Source organism: Cherax quadricarinatus, chromosome 24 (genome assembly GCF_038502225.1).
Source record: "Cherax quadricarinatus isolate ZL_2023a chromosome 24, ASM3850222v1, whole genome shotgun sequence".
Classification (NCBI taxonomy): domain Eukaryota; kingdom Metazoa; phylum Arthropoda; class Malacostraca; order Decapoda; family Parastacidae; genus Cherax; species Cherax quadricarinatus.
Genome location: NC_091315.1, coordinates 25,731,769 through 25,755,384, shown reverse-complemented (window position 1 = coordinate 25,755,384; position 23,616 = coordinate 25,731,769). Strand labels below are relative to the sequence as shown.

General features: G+C 37.1%; 1 protein-coding gene across 2 annotated transcripts in view; it reads left to right on the top strand.

Moving 5' to 3' along the window:
* Positions 1–579: 579 nt before the first annotated feature.
* Positions 580–23,616, top strand: part of LOC128705542 (uncharacterized) — an 89,942-nt gene continuing 66,905 nt past the window's right edge. Inside the window, exons 1-4 of one of the 2 annotated variants that reach the window (XM_070088285.1) lie at positions 580–720; positions 9,746–10,188; positions 22,195–22,322; positions 23,118–23,258. In XM_070088285.1, coding sequence (XP_069944386.1) covers positions 659–720; positions 9,746–10,188; positions 22,195–22,322; positions 23,118–23,258 — 774 coding nt within the window. In that variant the 5' untranslated portion in view covers positions 580–658. Of the gene's footprint in view, positions 721–9,745; positions 10,249–22,194; positions 22,323–23,117; positions 23,259–23,616 lie in introns of both variants that reach the window. The other variant, XM_070088284.1, reaches the window with a different exon arrangement.

Genomic DNA, 23,616 nt, shown 5'->3' with positions numbered 1-23,616 from the left:
AGACACCCAACTGTTGCACGTCTCACCAATAATGAGGTGTGTGTCACATCCTGGGATTAAAGGACCCAAATGGAAATAAGCCAGATAGTCTGATGACATGACTTTATTGAGTTATCTGAGGTTATTAATCGTCCAAAGTAATCTTATTGGGAGTTTTGCCCTGGATATTACTTCCAGCAAAGTTAGAGAAACTGTTTGAAGATGCTTCACAATCAATGCCGTATTCCACCATTTAAACTCATTTATTATTCATATAACACACATGTTATGATTCAGTTGAATGATAAAGAACTGAAGTTAATTATGAACATTAAAAATGTAAGGTCAATGACGTATTCTGCAAACCAGGGGGTTACTTTCCCTAGAGTTTTATCGTTCCAACGCACATGATGATGGGACCTTTGTCCACTGAAATTCTAATGCATCGTCCCTAAATAAAGAAGAGACACCAATTAGTATAGCTCAAAGGCTATCGCTATACAAAGTGTAATATCAGAATTACTTTATAAAGCAAAATGAATACAGTATATGAAATTGACCGCCGTTGTGCGCAGTTTGAATGTATTTTGTCCTGTTAGTCGGTTTGTAAACAATAGAAGCACTAGCTTCCCACGGCGGGGGAGTTTAGCTGTTATTTTTATCCTATCCGTCACACACAATGTCGACAGCACACGAATTGAGAGGAACTATGGGTCACGGAGGCTTCCATCGCTGGGTGAAGTAAGTTAGAGGTGGAGGATGGTAGGAGAGAGGTGTAGGGCGTCAGTAGCATCACTGGTGCGCGCCAAGCCAGCGGCCATGGCTGGCTCCCACAAAAGCCGAATTCCTCTAAACTCATCACATTTTCACCTTATTAAACTCACCATATACCCTAGTCATGTCATTTTAATTAAAACTCGCCGAAATGAAAGATTATTCTACTTGTATGGCTTAAAAAATATGAGGAATAATCACCAGGGGATTTAAAATTGATGTTTTCCTGTGGTGATTTAAATTACTCTTCCACCCATGGGTGCTTAGCAGGGCTATAAAGGGGGTTAATTATTGGTCATAATGTGGCTAATTGACACGGTAGTTACTCTTCATTGTTTACACATTGATAGGGTTTATAGGATACTTAATAGTTACAGAATAATTGCATGTTGACTTGTTAGCAACTTCCTTTGGACTGCAATTTGAAATTTAGCAAAGTAAATAAGTTTTACATTGGTTATAAATATGTCGAAGTTGAATAAAGTTACTAAGTTACAAATTAGTTACATTGTAATACTTGAAAATCTAATAATTAACAATTAAGTTGATTAGTTATACTGATTTCCAGTTATCTCACTGATGTTACCAAATCATTGTTTGGTTAGGTAAAGTCTCTTGACATTTTTCTATTATTGAAGAGTTCTCCCACATGTAAGTTTAGTAAAATTATTGAAAGCACTAACCTAAACTTAAAATGAAAAAAATAATGTTTGATGACTCGTGGTTAGGTTTTAACAATTCACAAAACCTGTAGCCTGGATTACTTATTGCCATTGATTTGAAACCTCCGTAATTCCGTGCTAGGTGCCATTATACTTATTACATTTATCACCCTTACATTTGAAACTTGCTGGTTGGCCAAACAAACTTTGATAGTTTCTTACAGGAGACTTTATAATGCATAGCATCATTGATATTTATTCTCACAATAGTTATATTATAATTTTTATTTATTATATAGTATAATTTTCATGTAATAAATTGAAAAAGATGTATTTAAGTACAGAAGTAACACATCAGTATTAAGGGATAAAGAAGACATTAATAATATTTACAAATTAACACATTTATGTTGTTGGATAACTTGTCGGTGCACAGTAAACCCCCCTCATAATTTGGGGTGAATGTTCTTAACCCTTCATCGCGCAAGGGGTCCGAAAATTTGAAATTCGAACTGAACTCCCTATGGTGGATAGAGTAACTCAATACAAGTTCAATGATCCCATATAAATTGATTTCTGATGGTTAGTTTTCGAGCAGTTGCTAATCTCCGGAGACCGAAAATATCCGTCTGCGCCCGACAAAGTGATTAAAAAATTTTATGTTGCAAAACTTGCAATTGTTAATAAAACACACCAAAACAATTTTTTAAATTTAATATACAAACAGACAATATAAAAAACATAAATGGAACTTGAATCAAAACATTTTTTAATTGTTACAAAAATATAAAAAGGAAGCAAATCTCAACAATGACAAATTGCAAAGGGATGCAACTTTCAATCCCTATATTCCTGAGATTCATTTGGATGACCAATTATTCTATATTGCTAATTGATGGTATGGTAGTCGCTGAAGCAATTTCTATCACTCTTTATCCAGATTTACTTTGCATACAGAACACTGGAATGAGGATGTGACCAATTTCTTCGAGTGGCTGCAATAGTTGCAATCGTAATACCTTACTTTTTCTTCACTAATTTCTGTTTTTTGGCTGGCCTTTCTTCCTCCTCATCATCACTTGACACCTGTGCATCCGGTGGCAAGTATTCATCACCACTATCCAGCAATTCTGGTTCATCTACCTCTGCTTCTGAGTCACTCTCTTCAGAAACGCAGACATACCTCGACCTGCTGGTGGACTGCTCCCCATAAAACAACTTCTCATTGATCTGGAAGGACAATAGAAACCTCCTGTATAGATCCAGACCACTACAGAGTTCATATATGCAATTGAAATTTTTTTATAAATATTTATTTGACTAAAATTGGACATTCCCGGAAACTCGTGCAAGACTGAAATAATTCGGTATAAAATGTTTGCACTTTTTTCAACTGCATGCTACACTCATATTATGCTTCACACGGACTTTAGGAAATCAGCATGTCATGAAAACTAGCTTTATGAGAGATGAACATATGGGTAGAACAAGGTTATGTTCGAGAGACCTCCAGATTTGTGAAACAACTTTTTTTTTAAACTATACTAGGTACAAATTAATAGTTTATCTTACCCCTACATTCTAATTGTAGTTGCTTGTTGACATGGAAATGTGGAGAGGATTTATGTGGCCCTGCTGGGCTGAGATGGATTGCTGTAGTTCTTGTGCTCATGTGGCTACAGAGTTGTCAGTAGTTGTTGGTTGTACTGGAGTTCTCTTGTATTCTGTAAAATGTCCTGGTCTGTTTTACCCTGCAGTACAGTGAATCTTTCATTTAACCAGACAGATGGGGGGAGTGGGTGGCTGGTAATGACGATTGTGGTTGACTGAGATGTTGTTTTGCCGTGATTGTAATAGTAATGGACCTATCTCTAACAAATGAACTTTGTTCCTTGTTTCTGAATGAATTGACCCGGCAGATATTGTCCGGTATTTCTGAAGTCCATTAAATTAAGGTTCACTGTACTTTATACAGCTGATGATAAGGTATCTTTATATCAGTGCTTCTAGATTTGTTAGGATCCTTTTCAGTAATAAATTCTGCAACTTTACCAATAATATAGAATTGTTTATGTAACTGCTGCAGTGTTATTACATAATCTGTTGCATTGCAGAGAAGCAAGATAGTGATCCTTAGCTCCCGTAAAACAAGCTACAATGTTTTTGTGCTAATGTATATACATTCTTAATGGCATGCCCTTCAAAAATAACCCTGTCTCATCAGTATTAAACATATGGTAGGGAATATACCCATTCTCAGAAGTTATTTGAGCAAAATCAACAAGAGAATTTCCCTCAGGAATGTGATTAGCTGAGGCACTCTCACTGCTAAAATTTATGTTATGAAGTTGATTTAAATTTTTTTTAAAAGCTTTTAAACCATCTAGAACTAAAGATGCACTTGTGAAAGCCTACCTGCCTGCCTTGTACAGTTTAATAATATAGTAGAGTTTTATACCTTATCTGAGTATTAAGCAGGGCCCATTTCCTTGTTTTCTTCTCTGGTCACACATTCAGTAACATTGCTGTTTTAATTAGCTGCACTGGCCTCTTTCACATTCTTTTCGCCACTTTACAGTCTGCTCTGCTTGTTGCTAAAGCTCGTATCTTCTTGTCATTGTCCCTAATTGGACGGATGGCGAATTCTCTCAGAATAAAAAATACTACACTCAGTTTTCATCACACTTTTCTGAAATTTCCACGTTCTTCAATACCCATGGATCTTCACATTTATTTGTTTTGGCACCTCTAACATCACCTTGTATTTTTCTTGAGTGCCACAGTTAACCCATTGACTGTTTCGGTCATATATATACGTTTTACGAGCTAGTGTTTCGGACGTATATGTACTCAATAATTCTAGCAGCTTCATAGCAAGCAGGAGAAAGCTGGTAGGCCCACATGTGAGAGAATGGGTCTGTGTGGTCACTGTGCACTGTATAAAAAAAATCCTGCAGCACGCAGTGCATAATGAGAAAAAAAAAAAAACTCCGACCATGTTTTTGGATTAACCCTTTATGGGGCTTTGAGGTGAATTTTCGTATAGTATTTATGGTTATATTCTCGTTTTAGTGGTCTCATTTGATAGAATGAAAAACATATTACAGATATAGAGATGATTTTGATAAGTTTCACAATGAAAACGACCTTGAAATTGAGCTCAAGGTAGCGGAAATGTTCAATTTTTACCTATGTTCAAGAGTAAGCAGATCACACCACACGTCCAATACACGTCAAATGGGGAGTCTGATATTCTTTCACTAGTGCACTGATATTATTTACACAATTTTTACAGTAATGCAGTAGTCTGCATAACAGTAAATCTTCTATTTTTTGTGTGAATAAAAAATCAAAATAGAAAGCAAGAGTAATATAAGAGGGGCCTAGAGACATGACTAATGAACAGAGGATAGGCTATTTTAGTGCCAAGAATGTCTGCATTGTTTATTCTGGACCCTATTTTGAAATTGGCATCTTTTTTAATTTGCATGAAATTGGCCAAATTGCCAATTTATGACCGCCATTGGGTAGTTGAAATCGGTAAATGGGCAGTTTCTTGTACTTAATTGATAGAAAAAATGGAGTTCTAAAGAAATAGCTATGAATTTGGTCGACTGGAACAAAGGAATTGGCCGAAAATAGGGCTCAAAGTCAGCGAAATAGCCGATGCATATACATCACCGAGATCGCTACCTTTGTGGGAGTGTAATTCCTTAAGTTTTTGATCAAATTTCGTACTTTTGGTGTCATTATCATCGGAAAAAGATTCTCTATCATTTCATAAGAAAAAATAATTTTTTTATTTTTTTTTTCAAAAATTTTTCAACATAGAATGACAGTTTCAGAAAGGGGCTTGCGACAGTCAAAGGGTTAATATTTAGAGATAAGATGGGGTGATGAAAATTCCAAAATCACTTCATGAGCACACACTTGAAAAAGGTATGCAATGCTCCCAGAAAGCAGCTGTGGGCAGTTTGGGTGAAGGTACACTCTCTCCAAATGCTTGACTCTTACGCCAAGCTTGCATTGGAGGGGAAAAACCTGCTGACTACCAAGAGTTTGTGCATAATGTGATTCTTCAATGCTTACAGAGCGTACTATTAAGGCTTTTTAAATTACTTTGCAAAAAGGGGTGCATTTTATCACTTGCATATAGGCAAAATCTGTATATTGTCATTTTTGTATAGTTTAATCTATTTCATAAAATTACTGATTAGCCTCCAGGATAATTTGCTGATATAGGCAAATTATTCTGCAGGTTCTGTTTATCTTTCAAAGTTATATGGCAAAGACAGTGATTCTTCAAAGCACTGATATCCACTAATTATCCAAGCTGCAGTTGTGGCAGTTAAAATATAACCATTAGTTATTCAAAAACATAATTTAGGTTAAAGTTAGGTTATTTTAGGTTAGTGCTTACAAATATTTTTAAGAAATTTGTGTGAGAGCTCTTTGCAAGCAGGAAAATCTGATAATTCTCCAGAGCGATTGATGATTTTGTAAAATTGGTCAGATCATTGGCATTCCTTTCAAACTGAAACTTGATTGGGGTTCCCTATCATATTTTATTTATTTTACCTTGAAGAAAAGTGCGTGTTTTTGTATCTTTAACCCTGGCACTGTCACAAACTGCAAAATTAAATGCTGATAGTGTCGTGATTTAATTTTTTTTTATCTGAAATGGTAGAGAATCTTCTTCTGAAGGTAATAACACCAAAAATGTGAAACTTGGTGGAAAAATAACAATTGTGCAGGTGCAAAGTTGGACTGGGTGCAATTTATTCATCAACAGTTTTGCTCACTGTGAGTCCTATTTTAAGTCAGTTCTATTGCTCAATTGGATCCAATTTCTGGCTGTCTCACTAGTATGCTTTCCATTCTACTGATTAAACAGAAGAATCTGCCCATTCAATTATAAAACGATAAAGTGCACAAGTTTTATAATTTGGCCAATTTTACATAAAATTCAACAAATTCCATCTTAAAAGACTCCAAAATGAACATCGCAGGCATTTCAGCCACTAAAGCAACCTTTCTTCTGTTCATTGATCATGTCTCTGGTCTCTCCTATATAACACTTTTCCTTCATTTTGAATTCAAAATCACACACAAAAATCAAAGTTTTTACCCTCATTCTCGGCTTGATAAAATATAACTAAAAATGAATGGTCATGGTTTAGGTTGTCCCAGTAATGAAGCAGACATGGTAAAAATCCCTGAAATAAACTGAGGGGGAGGGGGCCTACCCTTCCTCAGGAAAGTCATTAACTCTTCCAGGGTTTCGGCCGTACTAGTACGGCTTACGCATCAGGGTTTTTGACGTACTAGTACGCCTAAATTCTAGCGCCCTCAAGTCTAGCGAGAGAAAGCTGGTAGGCCTACATATGAAAGAATGGGTCTGTGGTCAGTGTGCGCGGTATAAAAAAAATCCTGCAGCACACAGTGCGTAATGAGAAAAAAAAAACTTTGAACGTGTTTTTGTTAAAACAGTGACTTTGTACTGTATTTTTGTATGGTATTTATTGTTGTATTATAGTTTTCCTGGTCTCATTTTATAGAATGGAAGACATATTACAGAAATTGAGATGATTTTGACTGGTTTTATAAAGAAAACTACCTTGAAATTGAGCTCAAAGTAGCAGAAATGTTCGATTTTTACCAAAGTTCAAAAGTAAACAAATCATGCTATGCGTCCAATACGCGTCAGCTGGTGAGTCTAATATTCTTTCACAAGTGCGCTGATATTATTTATACCATTTCTACACCAATGCAGTAGTCTGCATAAAATTTCAAAGTGGAAAGCAAAAGAATGTAAGAAGGGCATGGGGACGTGACTAATGAACAGAGGAAATGTTATTTTAGTGCCAGGAATGTCTTTCTTGTTTATTTTGGACCCTATTCGGAAATTTGTGTGAAATTGGCAAAATTGCTAAATTCTGACCACTATATTGGATAGTTGAAATCGGTAAATGGGTGATTTCTTGTACTCATTCGATAGAAAAAATGGAGTTCTAGCAAAATAGTTATGATTTTTGTTGACAAGTACACTGGAATTGGCTGAAAATAGGGCTCAAAGTGGGCAAAATCGCCGATGCGTAAACATCGTCAAGACCGCTAACTTCGCGAGAGCATAATTCCATAAGTTTTCCATCAAATTTCATACTTTTGGTGTCATTATGATCGGGAAAAGATTCTCTATCTTTTCATAAGAAAAAACTTTTTTTTTTTTTTGAAATTTGGCCGACCCTGAGAACAAGTCTCGGAGAGGGCCTGCCGACCCTGAAAGGGTTAAAAATCAGATATTTACAGTGGAACCTCTACTTGCGAGCGCATCCATGTGCTAGTTTTTCCAAATACGAGCAGTCGATGGGTCGATTTTTTGTTTTCATAAGCGAGCAGACCTCAAGGACCTCAAGGCAGGTTCCTTGACGCTGGTAAGGGGCTCTTGCCCCTCTTGCCTCTCGTTTGTTTGTTGGACTATCTTATTGAAACTTGGGCAATGTATGATGGAAAGATGCTTCTTAACATACACCAAAAATGAAAGAACTCTAAGCATAAATAATGGAGCTCACTTTTCAGCAATTAGCCACCCTGTGTTATTAATATTGTTTATTATGTCTTATTAGATGAACTGTGATAGATAAATAAGCCGTATAGATGATATTAGCGAAATTATTCAAGAAGTATTTTGTCCGGTCTCCAGACAAACTCTCGTCCACCACCGACACTACCCATACCACTACATGAATTACTTATTTTATTCATTTTAGGGTATATATATATCAGGTTTCTATGTTATTTATATTATTTATTATGTCATATTAGATGAAGTGAGATAGATAAATAAGCTGTAGAGTTGATATTAGCGAAATTATTGAAGCACAGAATTCCACTGGAACGGATTAATTGCATTTCAGTTAATTTAAATGAGGAAAATTGACTCTGCAAACTAGCAAATCCAGTTGCGAGCAAGGTCATGAAACGGATTAAACTCGCAAGTAGAGGTTCCACTGTACACCATTTTGAGGTCTGCTTCAAGTTACTCTGTCTGAAACTGATCAAGTCATCTATTTCATTAGTATTTCTTCTATTTTATCAGTCCATACTGAAGGACAACCAATGAAACCATAAAAACCACTCTAGAAAGCTCCTCAAATTCACTATTTTAAACTAAACACAAGGTCATGGGTTTTCCCCCGCATCATGCACTGCAGGGGAAGGGGGGGGGGCAGTATTTTTTTTATATTGTAGCTACCCATTGCACAGACCCATTTTCTCATGTTTTCTAAGCTAAAGTTTACTGCTCACAGCATATTTGAAGAGCTGCAATCTGCACGTGTTACACTGGCATGGTAAACCATGAAAGGATTAATGGTACTTAGGCTTGACAAAGCTCCTGGAGAGCGAAACGTTGCCACAATAAATTGTCACATTAGTTGCACTTGTGTCCTTTTACTTTACAAAAAAAAAAGTTGCAAGGAAATTGATTTTTGAAAGATTAGGAGCCAAAATTAATAATGCACCATGGAAATAAACATAATTTGTTTATTTAGGAAGGCTATATATAAATGTACAGTGGAACCCTGAGTTTCAAACTTTCTTCGTTCCAGAAGGCTGTTTGAGTGCCGTTACCAAACGAATTTATTCCCATGAGGAATAATGTAAACTAGATTAGTTCGTTTCAGACCCCCAAAAAACACTTACAAAAGCACTAACATAGTTACGTATTCGAGTTGGGAGCTATTTGAAACTCGGGGTACTACATGTAGTATTCAGAACTCAATAATTTTACACATTGCATGGTCATGGATACAGTATTTATAACTAACATGTTATAATGACTTAACCTAGAAATATCCTTACATTTATAAAAATAGGTAATGTCTGCTTTCTATATGAATGTTACCAAGTTTACAGTACAGTACAGTGCAGTGATATAACAGAAGGCACACTAGCAAAATTGCTAAGGTTTTGGTTGAAATGAGCAATGGTATTGGCTTAAAACAGTACTCTCAAGTGGACAAATTGCTGATGTGTATTCTGCCTTCATAATTCTGTAAGTTTTCCATCAAATTTTGGCAAAATCGCCGATGCATAAATATCGCTGATACATCAAAATTCGCGAGAGCACAATTTCGTCAGTTTTCCATCAAATTTCATACTTTTTGTTTTATTACCTTCAGAAAAAGATTCTCTATCATTTCATAAGAAAAAATAACAAAATTATTTTATGAAAATTCTTGGACCCTGGTGTGCACTTTGAAATTTGGCCTCTGGACCCTGAAAGGGTTAACAGTAATAACAAGTCTTTAATTTTTTTTTTATTTCAGACTGTCGACAGATGACTTGCCACTGATAAGACCTCCAAGACATCACATGCTTGCTCACATAACGGGGGGTTTGACCAATCTCTACGAAGAAGTCAAACAATCCAAGAAAGAAGATGCAGATGAAGTAATAACTCCATATCATGATAGTGAAAAATTTAAGTTAGAATCTAAAAAAGATGAAGAAGAAGCTGCAAAAACAAACAATGGACATGTAGATAATGAAGAATGTGCAGAAAAAACAGATATTGATAATGTAAAGCCAGAAGAAAGTGCAAAAGAAGAAGTAGAAGAAGAAAACAGTTTAGAGAATACTAAGAAAGAAGATAGTGGTGAATTAGATAATACAGAGGATAAAAAGAAAGAAAGCAGCCAGAATGAAAAGAAAGATGATGAGGGAGGAGGGGATCCTAAAAAACAAACTGACGAGGATGAGGAAGAGGAAGGTAAGGAAAATTTTTCCAAGAGTGAAGAGGATGACTTAGATAATGAAGATGAAGAAGAAGGTAAGATAATATCTTGGAAGATTGTAATTATAGGATGCTATATATGAACATAAACATGAAATATAGAGACCAGGTTGTAGACTGGTTGGCTAAAGTTGCCATGGGAAATGGAAGATGATTTCTCTTTTTTTTATTTGCAGATATGCATAAACTTTGTAGTTCCATTTGTTCTTTCTATGTCAGATGCCCTTTGATTCCTATCTTTATTTTCTCAGATTTTTAGTTTTTATTAATTTTATTTCACCTTTGTATTTTTGCTGTGGTTGCATTTATTCTTTCAACTTGTTCATATATTAGCACAAGTAAATGTGTGACAATACATGGTATTGTTCCTTTTTGTTTTTTTAAATGCGTGACAGCCAAACAAGCAAATTAAATTCTGTATGACATTAGGTTCTAACACTTAAAGATAGTAAAAATATTAGGAAATGGTAAACTAAATCATTGTGTTTGCAAAAGACAAACTCAGAAATACAGTGGACCCCCGGTTTACGATATTATTTCATTCCAGAAATATGTTCAGGTGCCATTACTGAACGAATTTGTTCCCATAAGGAATATTGTGAATTAGATTAGTCCATTTCAGACCCCCAAACATACACGTACAAAAGCACTTACATAAATACACTTACATAATTGGTCGCATTGGGAGCTGATCGTAAAGCAGGGGTCCACTGTATTAGAAATAAGAGGATCAGATTCTTGAATGTTTAAAGGTGTGTCATGGGTATATGAGGCATTACACGACAGAAAATAATAAGCACTACCAAGGCCAAAATCTGGGTTAATGAATCGATTCCATAATGTTCCCTCTGTGGGAATGTGTAGATATTAGCGTCATCTGTAAATTAGGCTCAGAACCCCATTGCAGAATATGGTAATATGAGCTTTATGGCTCTGATCTCCCCTATGCCTGTGTTTTTCTCCATTGTTTGAAATTGGCAGTTATTCTTTTTTTTGACAGTGTTTCGTGAGATTTGTAGAGTAACACTATTTATTATATAGGTAATGTTACAGGTGGTAGGCTCTTGAAATGCTGTGATGTGTTTAAAGATTTTTATTATGATAAAGCAAAGTGATAGAAAAAGTTTCAAGAGTATTATATACTACAGGAGGGCCCCGCTTTACAGTGCTTTGCTTTACAGTGTTTCGCCTGTGCAACAGTTTTCAATTATACTCTTTCTTCATGTATTCAGACTTTTTACAATAAATGTTTTCACCACTTGCTATAAACTAAGGACGAAAATATTTTAAGGAAAGTAATGTGTGTACTGTATGGTGGAACCTCGTTTTTCGGCCATATTCCGTTCAGAAGGTCGGCCTAAATTTGAAGCAATATTTCCCATAAGAATGAATGTCAATACAATTAATCCATTCCAGACACCCAAAAATATTAACAAAAAATACATTTTGTAAAGATTAATTGTAGTTTTACATACACAAAACAGTGAGAACTAAATAAAATAAATAAATAAACATTTAAATCACTGTTACATACCTTTATTAAAGACTCTTGTTGGCTTATGGAGAGAGGGAGGGCTGATTATTGTTTGGAAGGGGAATCCCCCCTCCATAAGGACTTCAGGTATAAAAGAACCTCTGGAGTTACTTCCCTGCCTGCCTGCTACACTCCCTGCCTCCCTTCCACACTCCCTGTTTTCCTGCCACACTCCCTGCTTCCCTGCTACACTCCCTACATGCCTGCTACACTCCCTCCATTCTACACTCCCTGCATGCCTGCTACACTCCCTGCATGCCTGCTACACTCGATGCACGCCTGCTACAGTCCCTGCCTCCCTTCCATACTACCTGTTTCCCTGCCACACTCCCTACCTCCCTGCTACACTCCCTGCATGCCCGCTACACTCCTTGCCTCCCTGCTACACTCCCTCCATTCTACACTCAGTGCATGCCTGCTACACTCCCTGCTACACACCCTCCATTCTACACTCCCTGCATGCCTGCTACACTCCCTCCATTTTACACTCCCTGCATGCCTGCTACACTCAGTGCATGCCTGCTACACTCGATGCATGTCTGCTACACTCCCAGTCTCCCTGCTACACTCGATGCATGTCTGCTACACTCCCAGTCTACCTGCTACACTCCCTCCAAGCTACACTCCCTGCATGCCTGCTACACTCATTGCATGCCTGCTACACTCCCTACCTCCCTTCCATACTCCCTGTTTCCCTGCCTCTCTGCAATACTCCCTCCCTCTATGGTACATTCCCTTCCTCCATGCTACACTCCATGCCTGCCTGCTACACTCCCTGCCTCCCTTCCACACTCCCTATTTCCATGCTACACTCCCTGCCTGCCTGCTACACTTCCTGCCCATGGTGGCTTATTTCACAGTCGCACTTAATAAACAAGCCACATCAACTTCCTAATACTGCTGATATACGAGGCAACAACCGAAATACGGAGCAAAATTTCCGCCGAAAAACCAGCCTAAATATGAATTGGCCGATAAATGCAGCAGCCGAAAAACAAGGTTCCACTGTATATGCATTTTTTTGGGCCTGGCTGTATTGCTCACTTAATATATGATAGTATAAACATGTTATCAGGCTTTTATGTGCATTTGAAAGTGAAAAAAGGCTGTTTCACTTTACAGAGATTTTCACTTTATAGCAGTAGCCAGGAACCTAACCTGCTGTATAAGTGGGGGCCCTCTTGTAATTAGAAAAATAAAACTGAATAGTTTTGGTGATGTATTCAAAAGGCAAAGTAGATATGAAAAGATTGGTAATATACTGAATACCAGGAATTTCTTTTAGGCCGATAGTATGTTAGAAATGATGCAAGCAGTAGGACTGCATGACCTATATAGAGTACTGTATATGCTTGCCAGAATAGCAGTATGCAGTCCATTGTGTGCACAAAAAAAAAAAATCCTATTACAATCTGGATAGAAGATTAAGGTATATGATTAGATTGTCTCATAGTAAAGAAAAATTCTTGTTATGTCAGATTCAAATACATTATTAGTAAAGGAGAAAGAATTGATGGTATGGAAGAAAGTGAGAAATGTTTTATTAGTTTTATTTATTTAAATGCAAATTCTAACGGGTTATAATGTAGTGATCAGAGAAGTTTGAAAAGGTGTGCATCCAGTGAACATAAATGAACCTAGAAGGCAAGGTGGAAAGTTAGGTGAAACATAGATCATATTCCAAGTTCAGAGGTGAAGAGATCTTGCTATTGGTGGGATGTCATCTGATTAGGAATTAGTGATAAGTGTAGTGTAGGTTAGGTTTGTGGGTTGGAGTTTAGGATCTCTTCAACTAACTGATTCCCTAATAAGATGTTTGTGGCTGTTTTAAGGGTTCTTTTACCCATGAAACCCAGCATGCAGCCAGGCTTCCTGGCCGACTGCCTTCTCAGTCAACGCTATTGCTGCTAGCCACCTGCAACCCTACTTAAGCACAACTTAGGTGATCTGGCACTTTTTATAGGTAGTTACCCAGTTCCTCTTGAAAACTACCTTTTTTCTGGCAGTAAAATAAACCACTTAGATTTTTAAATTTGCTGTTGTGCTTATTTTCAACAATTTCATCAGGTGTAGGTGAGTAGGATTTAGCAAACAGAGAAGTGTATAAATTAAGTGGGATGGCAGAGAGAGTATGAAATACTATACAGTTTTGTGGGGCAGTAGAGTGGGTCACAAGAGATACTGATAGGTGGCTGATTTTATGTAGGCTTGTAAGGAAAAATGCTCAAGAGAGAAGTACAGGAGTGATATGTAGATAATTTCTCAATCAGTTGCATAATGTTATAGATTGTATTTAGGGCTTTCATTTGTTTCTCATGGCCACCCCTTGGAGGAGGGTTTCTAGGGAAAATGAATCATAGTAAAAAAAAAATGTTGTAGTTATACAGTTAACTTTTCTGTATTCTAAAAAATGCATCATTAAATAAAGGAAATTCTTGCAGAAGAGAAAATACAATATTAAGTGTGGATGGATTTATAGTTTGCATGAGAATTTGCCTGGCTAAATCGATGTCTTTTTAAAAAGGCTTTTCCTGATTTGTCTTTAATTTTTCTAGCAGTTAGATTAATATAAGTGCATTGTACATTTGAACAGCATTCCTTACTATCACTTGTTGCATAGAACAGCACGGTCAGAACCTTAAGTGTTACTTTATGTTTCTGCTAGAAGAGAGAGAGAGACATGTGGGAATATTAAAGGAAACAGTTTTGAGGTAAGGAAAAAAAACATCCTATAGGGAAGCAGTGTTTTACAATTACGGTAAGTGCACTGAGTAATACAGAAATACACGTTATTGTGCAACATATGTAATACAGGTACAGTATACTGTAGTCCAAATTGAAGAGAAGATAAAAGAATGTGGAGGATTCCAGACAAAAATCGAGCAGATGACTGTGTACATACTTAGCTTTGGTACAGTATTTTTTGGCATATCAAACTCTGCAAGGAAAGTGCCTTGATGCTGGTGAAAGGCTTTTGATCCAAATGATTGAAGCCACCCTCCACTTTCTTGGGTTGAACCTGATTACCTCCAGTTTTCCACACATAGTATGACCCCTATGGGTTTAGTGCTTCCCCATGATTATAATATCATAACAGAGTAATAAGGTTTTAGAGGAAATGCCAAAAAATGTAGGACAGTAAATTTAGTAGATATGAATGAAAATCAGAATGCAGTATACAAGGACAGTGTTTTAGTGTTCCTGTGTGTCTTGGGCATACAAAAATGTGAAAAACTTAAGTGTATCATCATCTGGGCTGCTGAATCCACCTGTCAAATGTTGGCAATTAAAACTTATTATTAAATGTACATACTAAGAAAACCAGTCATTATATTTTGCAGAATATGTCTGACTAATAGATGGCATTTTTTCTCAGTTTTGCCTCCAAAATAGTGAATATTGTTCAGCAGCCCTACAAAACATAAAATACAGTAGGTATGTCTTATTAGAGAGGACATTCACAGTCTTCCCAATACTTGAGGTGCATATTATCTAGTTCTACCCATGAATTGCTCTTTTGCCACTGATGAAAGCCATTAGCTATTTATGTTAATTTTGAGTCAGAATATATTTTTTACTGATTGAAAACCATGCAGGTAGAAGTCTGCATTGGGGTCTTGGGAGATTGTCCACCTTGAATAGAGCATGTCAAATTTTCATTTGTCATGCTCATCCATATGCTTACTATAGGGGGGCTATGGTGGCAGCTGGCAAACCCAGATTGGCTCTAGTCCCAGTTATCAACAGTTCATGCTAGTCCAGCATTTCTCCACCAGATTTTTTAGGTTGCCCACAGTCCAAAAATTTGATGATAATAACCTGTCATCCATACCTGAAAATAAAATAAAAAGGAATTTTAATTATCTTTTGCTTGTACATATATTGAAAACATTCACATCCACTTTTGCCCCTATGGTTGATCAATTCTGTATTTTGCAGAAGACTAAACTCTGGGCAGTGGAGTTTTACCTGGGTTTCAAGTTTGCTTTTTATTCTTTTGTATCCCCACCTAACACAGTTGCCATGGAAAGTGCAAGTATCTTGGTCCATGCTTCTGTCCATCACGGTCAACTTGTCTGTTCTTGTTCCTGCAGGCTGTAGTAATCAGAGTGAAAGTGCAAGGAGATCTGAGTGTATGCACCTTATACCTTCCTTCAGATTGGGTTTTAGACTGTTCTACTTTTGCTGACCTAATCTGTGAACTACCCAACCCATACCATTTCCTGGGTGACTTTAATGTCCATCACCCTTTGTGGATGGCTCTGTATCAAACAGGAGCGGTAATTTTCTGAAGATTTTGCTGACTCATTTGAGTGTTAGCAACCTGAATGATGGGTCTCCAACCCATCACACTGTTCATATGAATGCCTTCTTGTGCGTAGACCTCTTGTGCCCTTGATGATTTATTTCCATTGTGCACAGAGAAGGGGCTTACAACCACTTTGTCCATGTTGTCTTTGGAGCACGGCTACCATTCCTTGGTTAGGGGGCTTGAGGTTCCATCTGCCACCCTCTTGTGGAACTAGGACCACGAGAAGCACTTCCAGATTGTGCGTATGATCTAGCGCCACTATTTGCTAGTAGGCTGATATACTGGCAGGTGTTGGCCATGAAGGTGTTCCAGAATGCATGGCAGTTGTCCTGGGTTCATTATGTGGACACAGGATCTTATTCTGTATCTATCCTCCCAGACAGATATAGATTAAGATCAAAAAGATATCTGGGAAAGTATACTTCTGAGCCTACTGCCCAGCCTTCTCCATCATGTACAGGTGGTGAATAACACTTCAGAGGTGGTGAACACCTTTGCTAGGGGCTTCTGTCTCTAGTATTGGGAGCCACAATCCTGAGTTCCTGACCCTAAGGCTTTGGGAGATGGTCTCTTAGCCCATTGTGAGGCCACTGGGAAGTCTTGTGATCATTGTTTGGTGTGGGGGAGTTGTCATCTGCCTTGTTGCTTTTATTGAATACCAGTGTTTGTCATGTAGATCTGGGTCATAAACTCAGCCCACTCAGATAAGCCTGAGTGGTAAATTTTGGCCTGTGTGGGAGAGCATGTGTGCATGCACATGCACAGTATAAAAAAATCCTGTCTCAAGCAGTACATGAGTAGAAAAGCAAAACTCTGACCTTATGTTTAGTTTAAAATACATCCTCTCCTCACTTAGCGACGTATTCGTTTACCAACGTCTCAGACTTACAACAGGCTCTCTGATCAGTATGCATACCTAAATAATGTACATATATTAGAGCTGATTTCCTCTATTCTCTTTATTACAATATACTGTACACTGCTGTATAAACATTTAAAAATATGCCAGAAATGTTATAAATGGTGCAAAGGTGACATTAAAACAATATCAAAGATGGTTGACACAAACCAACTACCATTATAGTATGCTCCTCACTTAGCGACGAATTTGTTTACCAATGTGGTCTTAGAAACGGAACTCTGTCGTTAAGTGAAGAGGCTGTAGTGACTATGAGGGTGTTTTCTAGGATGGTTTTATTTGTTGTTTCTTGGTATCATTTGATACAGTGGAAGATTTTGGTTGGTTTCTGGACTGGAATTAGCTTGAAATTGGGCTCAAATTAGCAGAAATGTTAGATTTTTCCTGAACAGGTAAGGCCTCCCTACACCCTACAGTTTAATAGGTTTTAATAGGTCTGATTAAATTAGGATGCCATAAACCATGACCAGTCATTCCTGATTATATTTTATTTTCCAAGAAACGGGGTAAATCTTCGATATTTTTTTGTTGTAAATTCAAAATGGAAGGCAAATGTAATATAGGAAAAGCTTGGGAATATGATTAATGAACAGAGGAAATATTTTAGTACCTGGAATGTCTACTACATATTTTGAACACACTTGACATAGATCATGACAGATCTATATGACAAACCCTGGCATCAGCAACATAGTTCTACATGATGGACAGTGAAAGGGTTAATATTTAACCTTCTGGGTTATTTAATATCTATTGGTCAACAAGCATTTGTTTGTACATGTATATTGAACATAGTTTTTTTTTTTTTTTTTAATTATAATAAGCATCTATCAGCCTAAAATTGAGTTGGCATTGGCAATAATTTTGGTATCATCCCATCCCTGCTATACAAGAACCATGGCATGCTTTTCTGCTATCAAATAAGACACACCCTTCATGGGCCAAGATTGTTGCAACCTGTCCACATTCTGCCGCCACTATTTTTTGGATGCTTGTGGTATAATACGAAGGTCATGGTGAACCATGGTTGCCCTTGCTTTCCCAGTTGTGCTCTGTTTGCCATCTAAGACTCCAGCCAAAGCTGGGTTATCAGGTACTGCTAATCGCAACAGTAGTTGAATAATAGTATGCATTCAAAGCTAATGAGGCACTATACTTAGCATAGGGTGCATGTATACCTTACTAGGGTTTACCTGGAGACAGTTTTGGGGGTCAGCATCATCATGGCCCAATGCCAGACCAGGCCTGTTGGTGCTAGCTGCATGCAGCCCAATGCATGCACCACACCTTGGCTCATCAGGAACTGACTTGAGAGACTTGTGAGGTTTTCTCATTGCAATAAGCAAAAGTTACCAGCGGGTGGAAAAGAGCCTAATAACATGTTTAGACTATTACATTAAGTGCTCAATATACCTAGGAATAAAAAAAGAAAGTTAAAAAGTAAAATAAATATTCAGTACATAAAATACTTACCTTTAAAATATGGCACTGACTGCCCTTCCCTTATGTAACTGTTGTGTGTTAAAGCAGTAAAAACACAGAAGATAAGAAAATGTGGAACACTGAAAAGAGGGTGCTGAAGATGCAGGGCCTTTCTGTATGTCATGAATGAATTGACACATTTTATGTAGGTTGTAGTGCCTCGGATGCAGCAATGTATCTTTCACGCTTCAAAACATAGTTTTGTACTATTGTACAAGGTGTTTAAGCAAAACACCTTGTACAGTATATCAAGAGATGTACAAGAGTTGTAGGTTTTTACGAAAAAAAAACCTAATGCCTCCCTAAGCTGTCCGTAAAATTCCTAAAGCAGCATCATACTGTAATTAAAATCAATTGAATTTATTTGGACACTTTTTCTAATGCATGTATTGTAATGTGAAACTAATATACATCAAACAGTGAGCCTAATACTGTACAGGACACTTTTATCACCTAACAAATAAGGAATGCAACTGCAATAAAATGTAAACCTTGGAACTAATATAGGTTTGCTTAAAGACCTAGGAAGAATTGTGGAATGTTATTAAGTAGAGTGAGACATCAAATTCCTTTAAGAACGTGACATTCATTTGTGAGCACTAAGACATTATGCACTCTTTTTCTGAACCAAGTAGAAACAAAATAAAAAACTTTATTTCTGTAAAGTGGAGTACTGTATAGTATACAATTAGGGTTGATATGTGTAAACTATAGAAAGCCCCTTGTTATGCAAGGCAGTTTGGGCAGCAGTAAAACTAAATAATAATTACTAGACAGTGAGAAATGTATAGTACATGAGATCCAGTAATTCAATAAAAAAATTCTAAGTAGAGATATATTAAGGATAAAGCTAGGCACCTGAATTGATACAAAAATTGCCCTTCTAGTAATAAATACATGTTGAAGGATTGAACAAGAACAGGGAAAGTATTGGATGAAAAATAGGGTTTCAGGAATTTTTCGACATAATAAATTGTCAGGATCATATTAAGGAAAAGCCCTTGTGGCTTAGCGCTTCTTTTTGATTATAATAATAATAATAATAATAATAATAAGGAAAGGCAGTATTTTTCAACAGTAGTTTGAAGTGGTTGACAGATAGGTAGCCTCTGGAATCCTCAGGCAGAGTTTTTCAGGTTTTAGGTCTTTTTATGCACACTGAGTTTTTGCTCAGGTTTAAGGGCAGGATTGATATTAGAATTGTATGCTCTGTATATGTAGTATGAGTGAATTTTATGTACAATAAGTAAGTTTAGACTTTTGAAGAATGGGTTAATATATATGGCATTGGATTGGATGATCATTCGTGCTTTTTAGTTATTATTGGCTTAAGGTGATTTGCAGTAGTGGATCCCTGGACAAATAGCTTAGGTGTGGTAGGGATAGATTAGAGAGTAGTATAATGAAAGTAGTACTGTTTGAGGTACATAGTAATGCATCTTGTATCTTAGAGAGGATGCCAACTGATTTAGATATTTTGTGCTAAATGTGGATGTTGAATTTCAAGTTGCTGTCAAGGAACAGACCTAAGAATTTTCCTTTGTTTTGTTTTGATATGGGAGAACCATTACTAATGAAATTTAGTTGGACATTTGTAGCTCTGTTCCTAAACAGCACATAGAAATTCTTGTCAGTGTTAAGTGTGAGTTTATTGGTAATCATCCAGTTAGATGTCTTTATGAGCTCCCCATTAACAGTGTTGTTGAGAGAATTCCGATTTGGGTTGGAAATGACAAGAGTTGTGTCATCTGCAAACAGAACAAGTTTAAGTTGTTAGAGTTGCATTTGCAAGATTATTGATGTATATGAGGAAAAGCAGAGGGCAGAGAACACTAGCCTTGGGGGAACCCATTTGTCTGTAGCGCGTGTTGATGAGCTCTTGGAGATGTATTAATGTCTGTTGTTAAGGTAGGACTTTAGATATGCAAGTGCATGACCTCTGATACCATAATGTTCAGGTCTACTGTATCAAAAGCTTGCCAAGATCTGTAAGGTCTAGTGGATGTTCATTATTCTCAAGAGGTGCATAAAGGAAGTCTAGCATTTTTAGAATTGCATTGGTTGTGCTGTTATATGGTCTGAAATCAAACTGTCAGGGGTTGATGAGTTTGAGTGATGCTAGAAAAGGGTATAATCGCTGGTGGGTTAATTTTTTGAAATATAGGTGTGCAGTTATTTACATAAGTTGGGTCTCCTTTGTGTATTAGGGTAACCCCTTGCTATCTATAAGTATTGTCAGGAACATATCTTTATTTACTATAAGTACATTTACATGGTATACAGGCCTAGCCGAAATCAATGACATACTACAATATAGAAAGCTCCTTGTTATGCTGAGCATTTTGGGCAAATTAGGTGAGTTTTGTCCCAGGAAGTTACCCACACCATTCGACTAATACCTGGGTACCCATTTTAAACTAATGGGTGAACAGGGACAGCAGGTGTCTTATGGAAACACATCCCTAATGTTTTCCATCCGTACTGGAGGAGATTCGAACTCCGGACCTCAGTGTGTGAGCTGAGTGCGCTAGCGATTGAGCTACAGGACACGCATGTTGGCTTCTAATGAAATTGCTGGCCTGGAGAGTGTACAGAGAACTTTCACAGCACACAAGTATGATCAAGCACCTAAATTACTGGGAACGGTTAAAGTCCCTTGATTTCTCTGGAACACAGGCGAGAAAGATACACGATAATATACACTTGGAAAATCCTAGAGGGATTAATACCAAACTTGCACACAAAAATCACTTCCTATGAAAGCAAAAGACTTGGCAGGAGATTCAACATTCCCCCAATGAATGCAGGGGCACCACAAGTACACTAAGAGACAACACAGTAAGTGTCAGGGGCACAAGACTGTTGAACTGCCTCCCAGCATACATAAGGGGGATTACCAATAGACCCCTGGCTGTTTTCAAGAAGGTGCTGGACAGGCATCTAAAATCAGTACCTGACCAGCTGAGCTGTGGCTCATACATCAGTTTGCATACAGCCAGCAGTAACAGCTTGGATGATCAGACCCTGATCCACCACGAGGCCTGGTCACAGACCGGGCTGCAGGGGCATTGACCCCTGAAACCCTCTAGATATACTCCAGGTATGACTGGAATAATATTGCAGTGGTGGGTGAAAGCACATGGGCTCTTTTGAACAATAGTAATGGTACTTGCTCTAAATTTCCCGACTTGTTTTTTAGTGAATTTATTATCAAAGAGGCCTTGGTAGCATGAGTTGGAGCAAGATAGAGAGAACTTGGAAAACTTTCAAGATGGTAATCACTCATTCAAGCATTGGTACTTGGGATTTTGCTAATTAGACTTGATCCTATAGTACTGGTAGAGAAGAAATCTTGTAACATATTGGTTGTTTCAACAGGCTGGCTATATGGTTCATTGGGTTTGGTTGGGATATTATCTCTGGTTATGGTCAATTTCTGAGAACCCAGGATTTGTATGTTTTCCAGGTCTTCTTCATATCGCCTCTTATTTCATGGAACCTGCTAGCATAATACAGTTGTTTAGACTTCCTTATTAATTTGGTAAGTACTATACTTGTTACTGTCTACCTTATCTCCTCATTTTCATAGTCTCTGGTCTACCACATTTTATATCTGAGAGATGTATAAGGCTATCCACCCATCATTTTTTTCTGTGTAAATTTCTAGTTTCATCCATGCATTTTCTTATTCTTACTCTACTTTAAAAATCTAATAGTTTGCTCCTTGCTTGGCAGAGACCACTCCATACACAGATGAAGAAGGAGAATTTTCTCCTGAGAAGGAAATGCCACTTCTTGCAGGACGGTTCAAGTATACTCAGGTCTTGGCCAGAGGACAGTCGGCCATAATTATCAAAGTTCTGGTAAGTGCAAGTGGCAGCATGAAGAAAAAGGATAATTGAAAAAATATTCAGGTGAGAGAAGTGCTGTCCAGGGGATATATACAAATTATGGAATAAAATAGCAGTCTCTACTAATATGTACTTGAAATTACAAGGATGCAAAATAATTAAATAAACTGAGTATGTGAAAAAACTACAGCAGTATATTTTGGGATGAAATAGTTTTATGTAGGTACTGATGGTTCTTATTATAATAGAAAGTCTCTTCCAATTGTACAAAAGCATGTGAAGTATGCATTAATGAAGGTAATGAACACATTTATAGGTAATATAAGGCCTAAATTGTAAATGGTGAAAAAGGGTGATATACAGTATTTAGTGTTGTAGAAACTCTTTTAAGGAAACATCTGTGAATCTAAGAATTTCATAGGGTTGTGTGGCCACCAATGCCTCACTCACACAAGAGCTCTAGCTCTGAGCCTGACCAAAGCTAAACACCAAATCCCTCACATAACTACTTTCTCTGAGCTTATAAAGGCCTCTACAACCCCATTCCCCATAACTTCTGGTTTCAGTTTCTAAATGAGTTGTTTGTATTAAAAAGAATAGTAGAAAGGATGGTAGTTTAACTTATGTTGGTATTGTGGCTCATTAGGTGTATAACTTTGATTGGTTAATAAGTGCTCTGTTTATAAGTGTGGATGGAAGTAACTTTAGGTTTTTGTAAGTTGCTAACCTGTATATGACTGCCCTCAAATATTAAATATTGATAGATTTAGTACATCATATTGCTCTATTACAAGTATCTAATTACAGGACACATTTCACAAGAACCGACCTCTGGCGATAAAGGTGCTACACCGAGTTTATAAACCCATCGGATCACAAGAGGCTGATATTCTGTTAGAACTACACCGAGCTGACCCCTGGTTACACGTACCTTTTGCTAGACTTCTGGTATGTTCACTGCTTACTAGAAATTTAGTACATAGTACTGTACTATTAGAGTTTGTAGCAGCACAAATGAATGTAATTTAAGAAGTGCTTGCATGTACAAAAATATGAATGAAAAGTCTCTAATTAAGTCATAATAAATAAAGTGCTGTTAATTTATTAGAAAACAAATATCAATTGTCCGTAGACTTATTTGGCGTTTTAATAATTTTTTCGTGTCTGTCCTTATGATTGAGCAAATAAATAAAACTGGAATAAACAAAAATATTTACATAATGATCTCTAGCATTGTAAACCCATACCAGGTTACTGGTTAAAAAATGAAAATATATCTTGAATTGTTTTCAATAGCAAATTTATA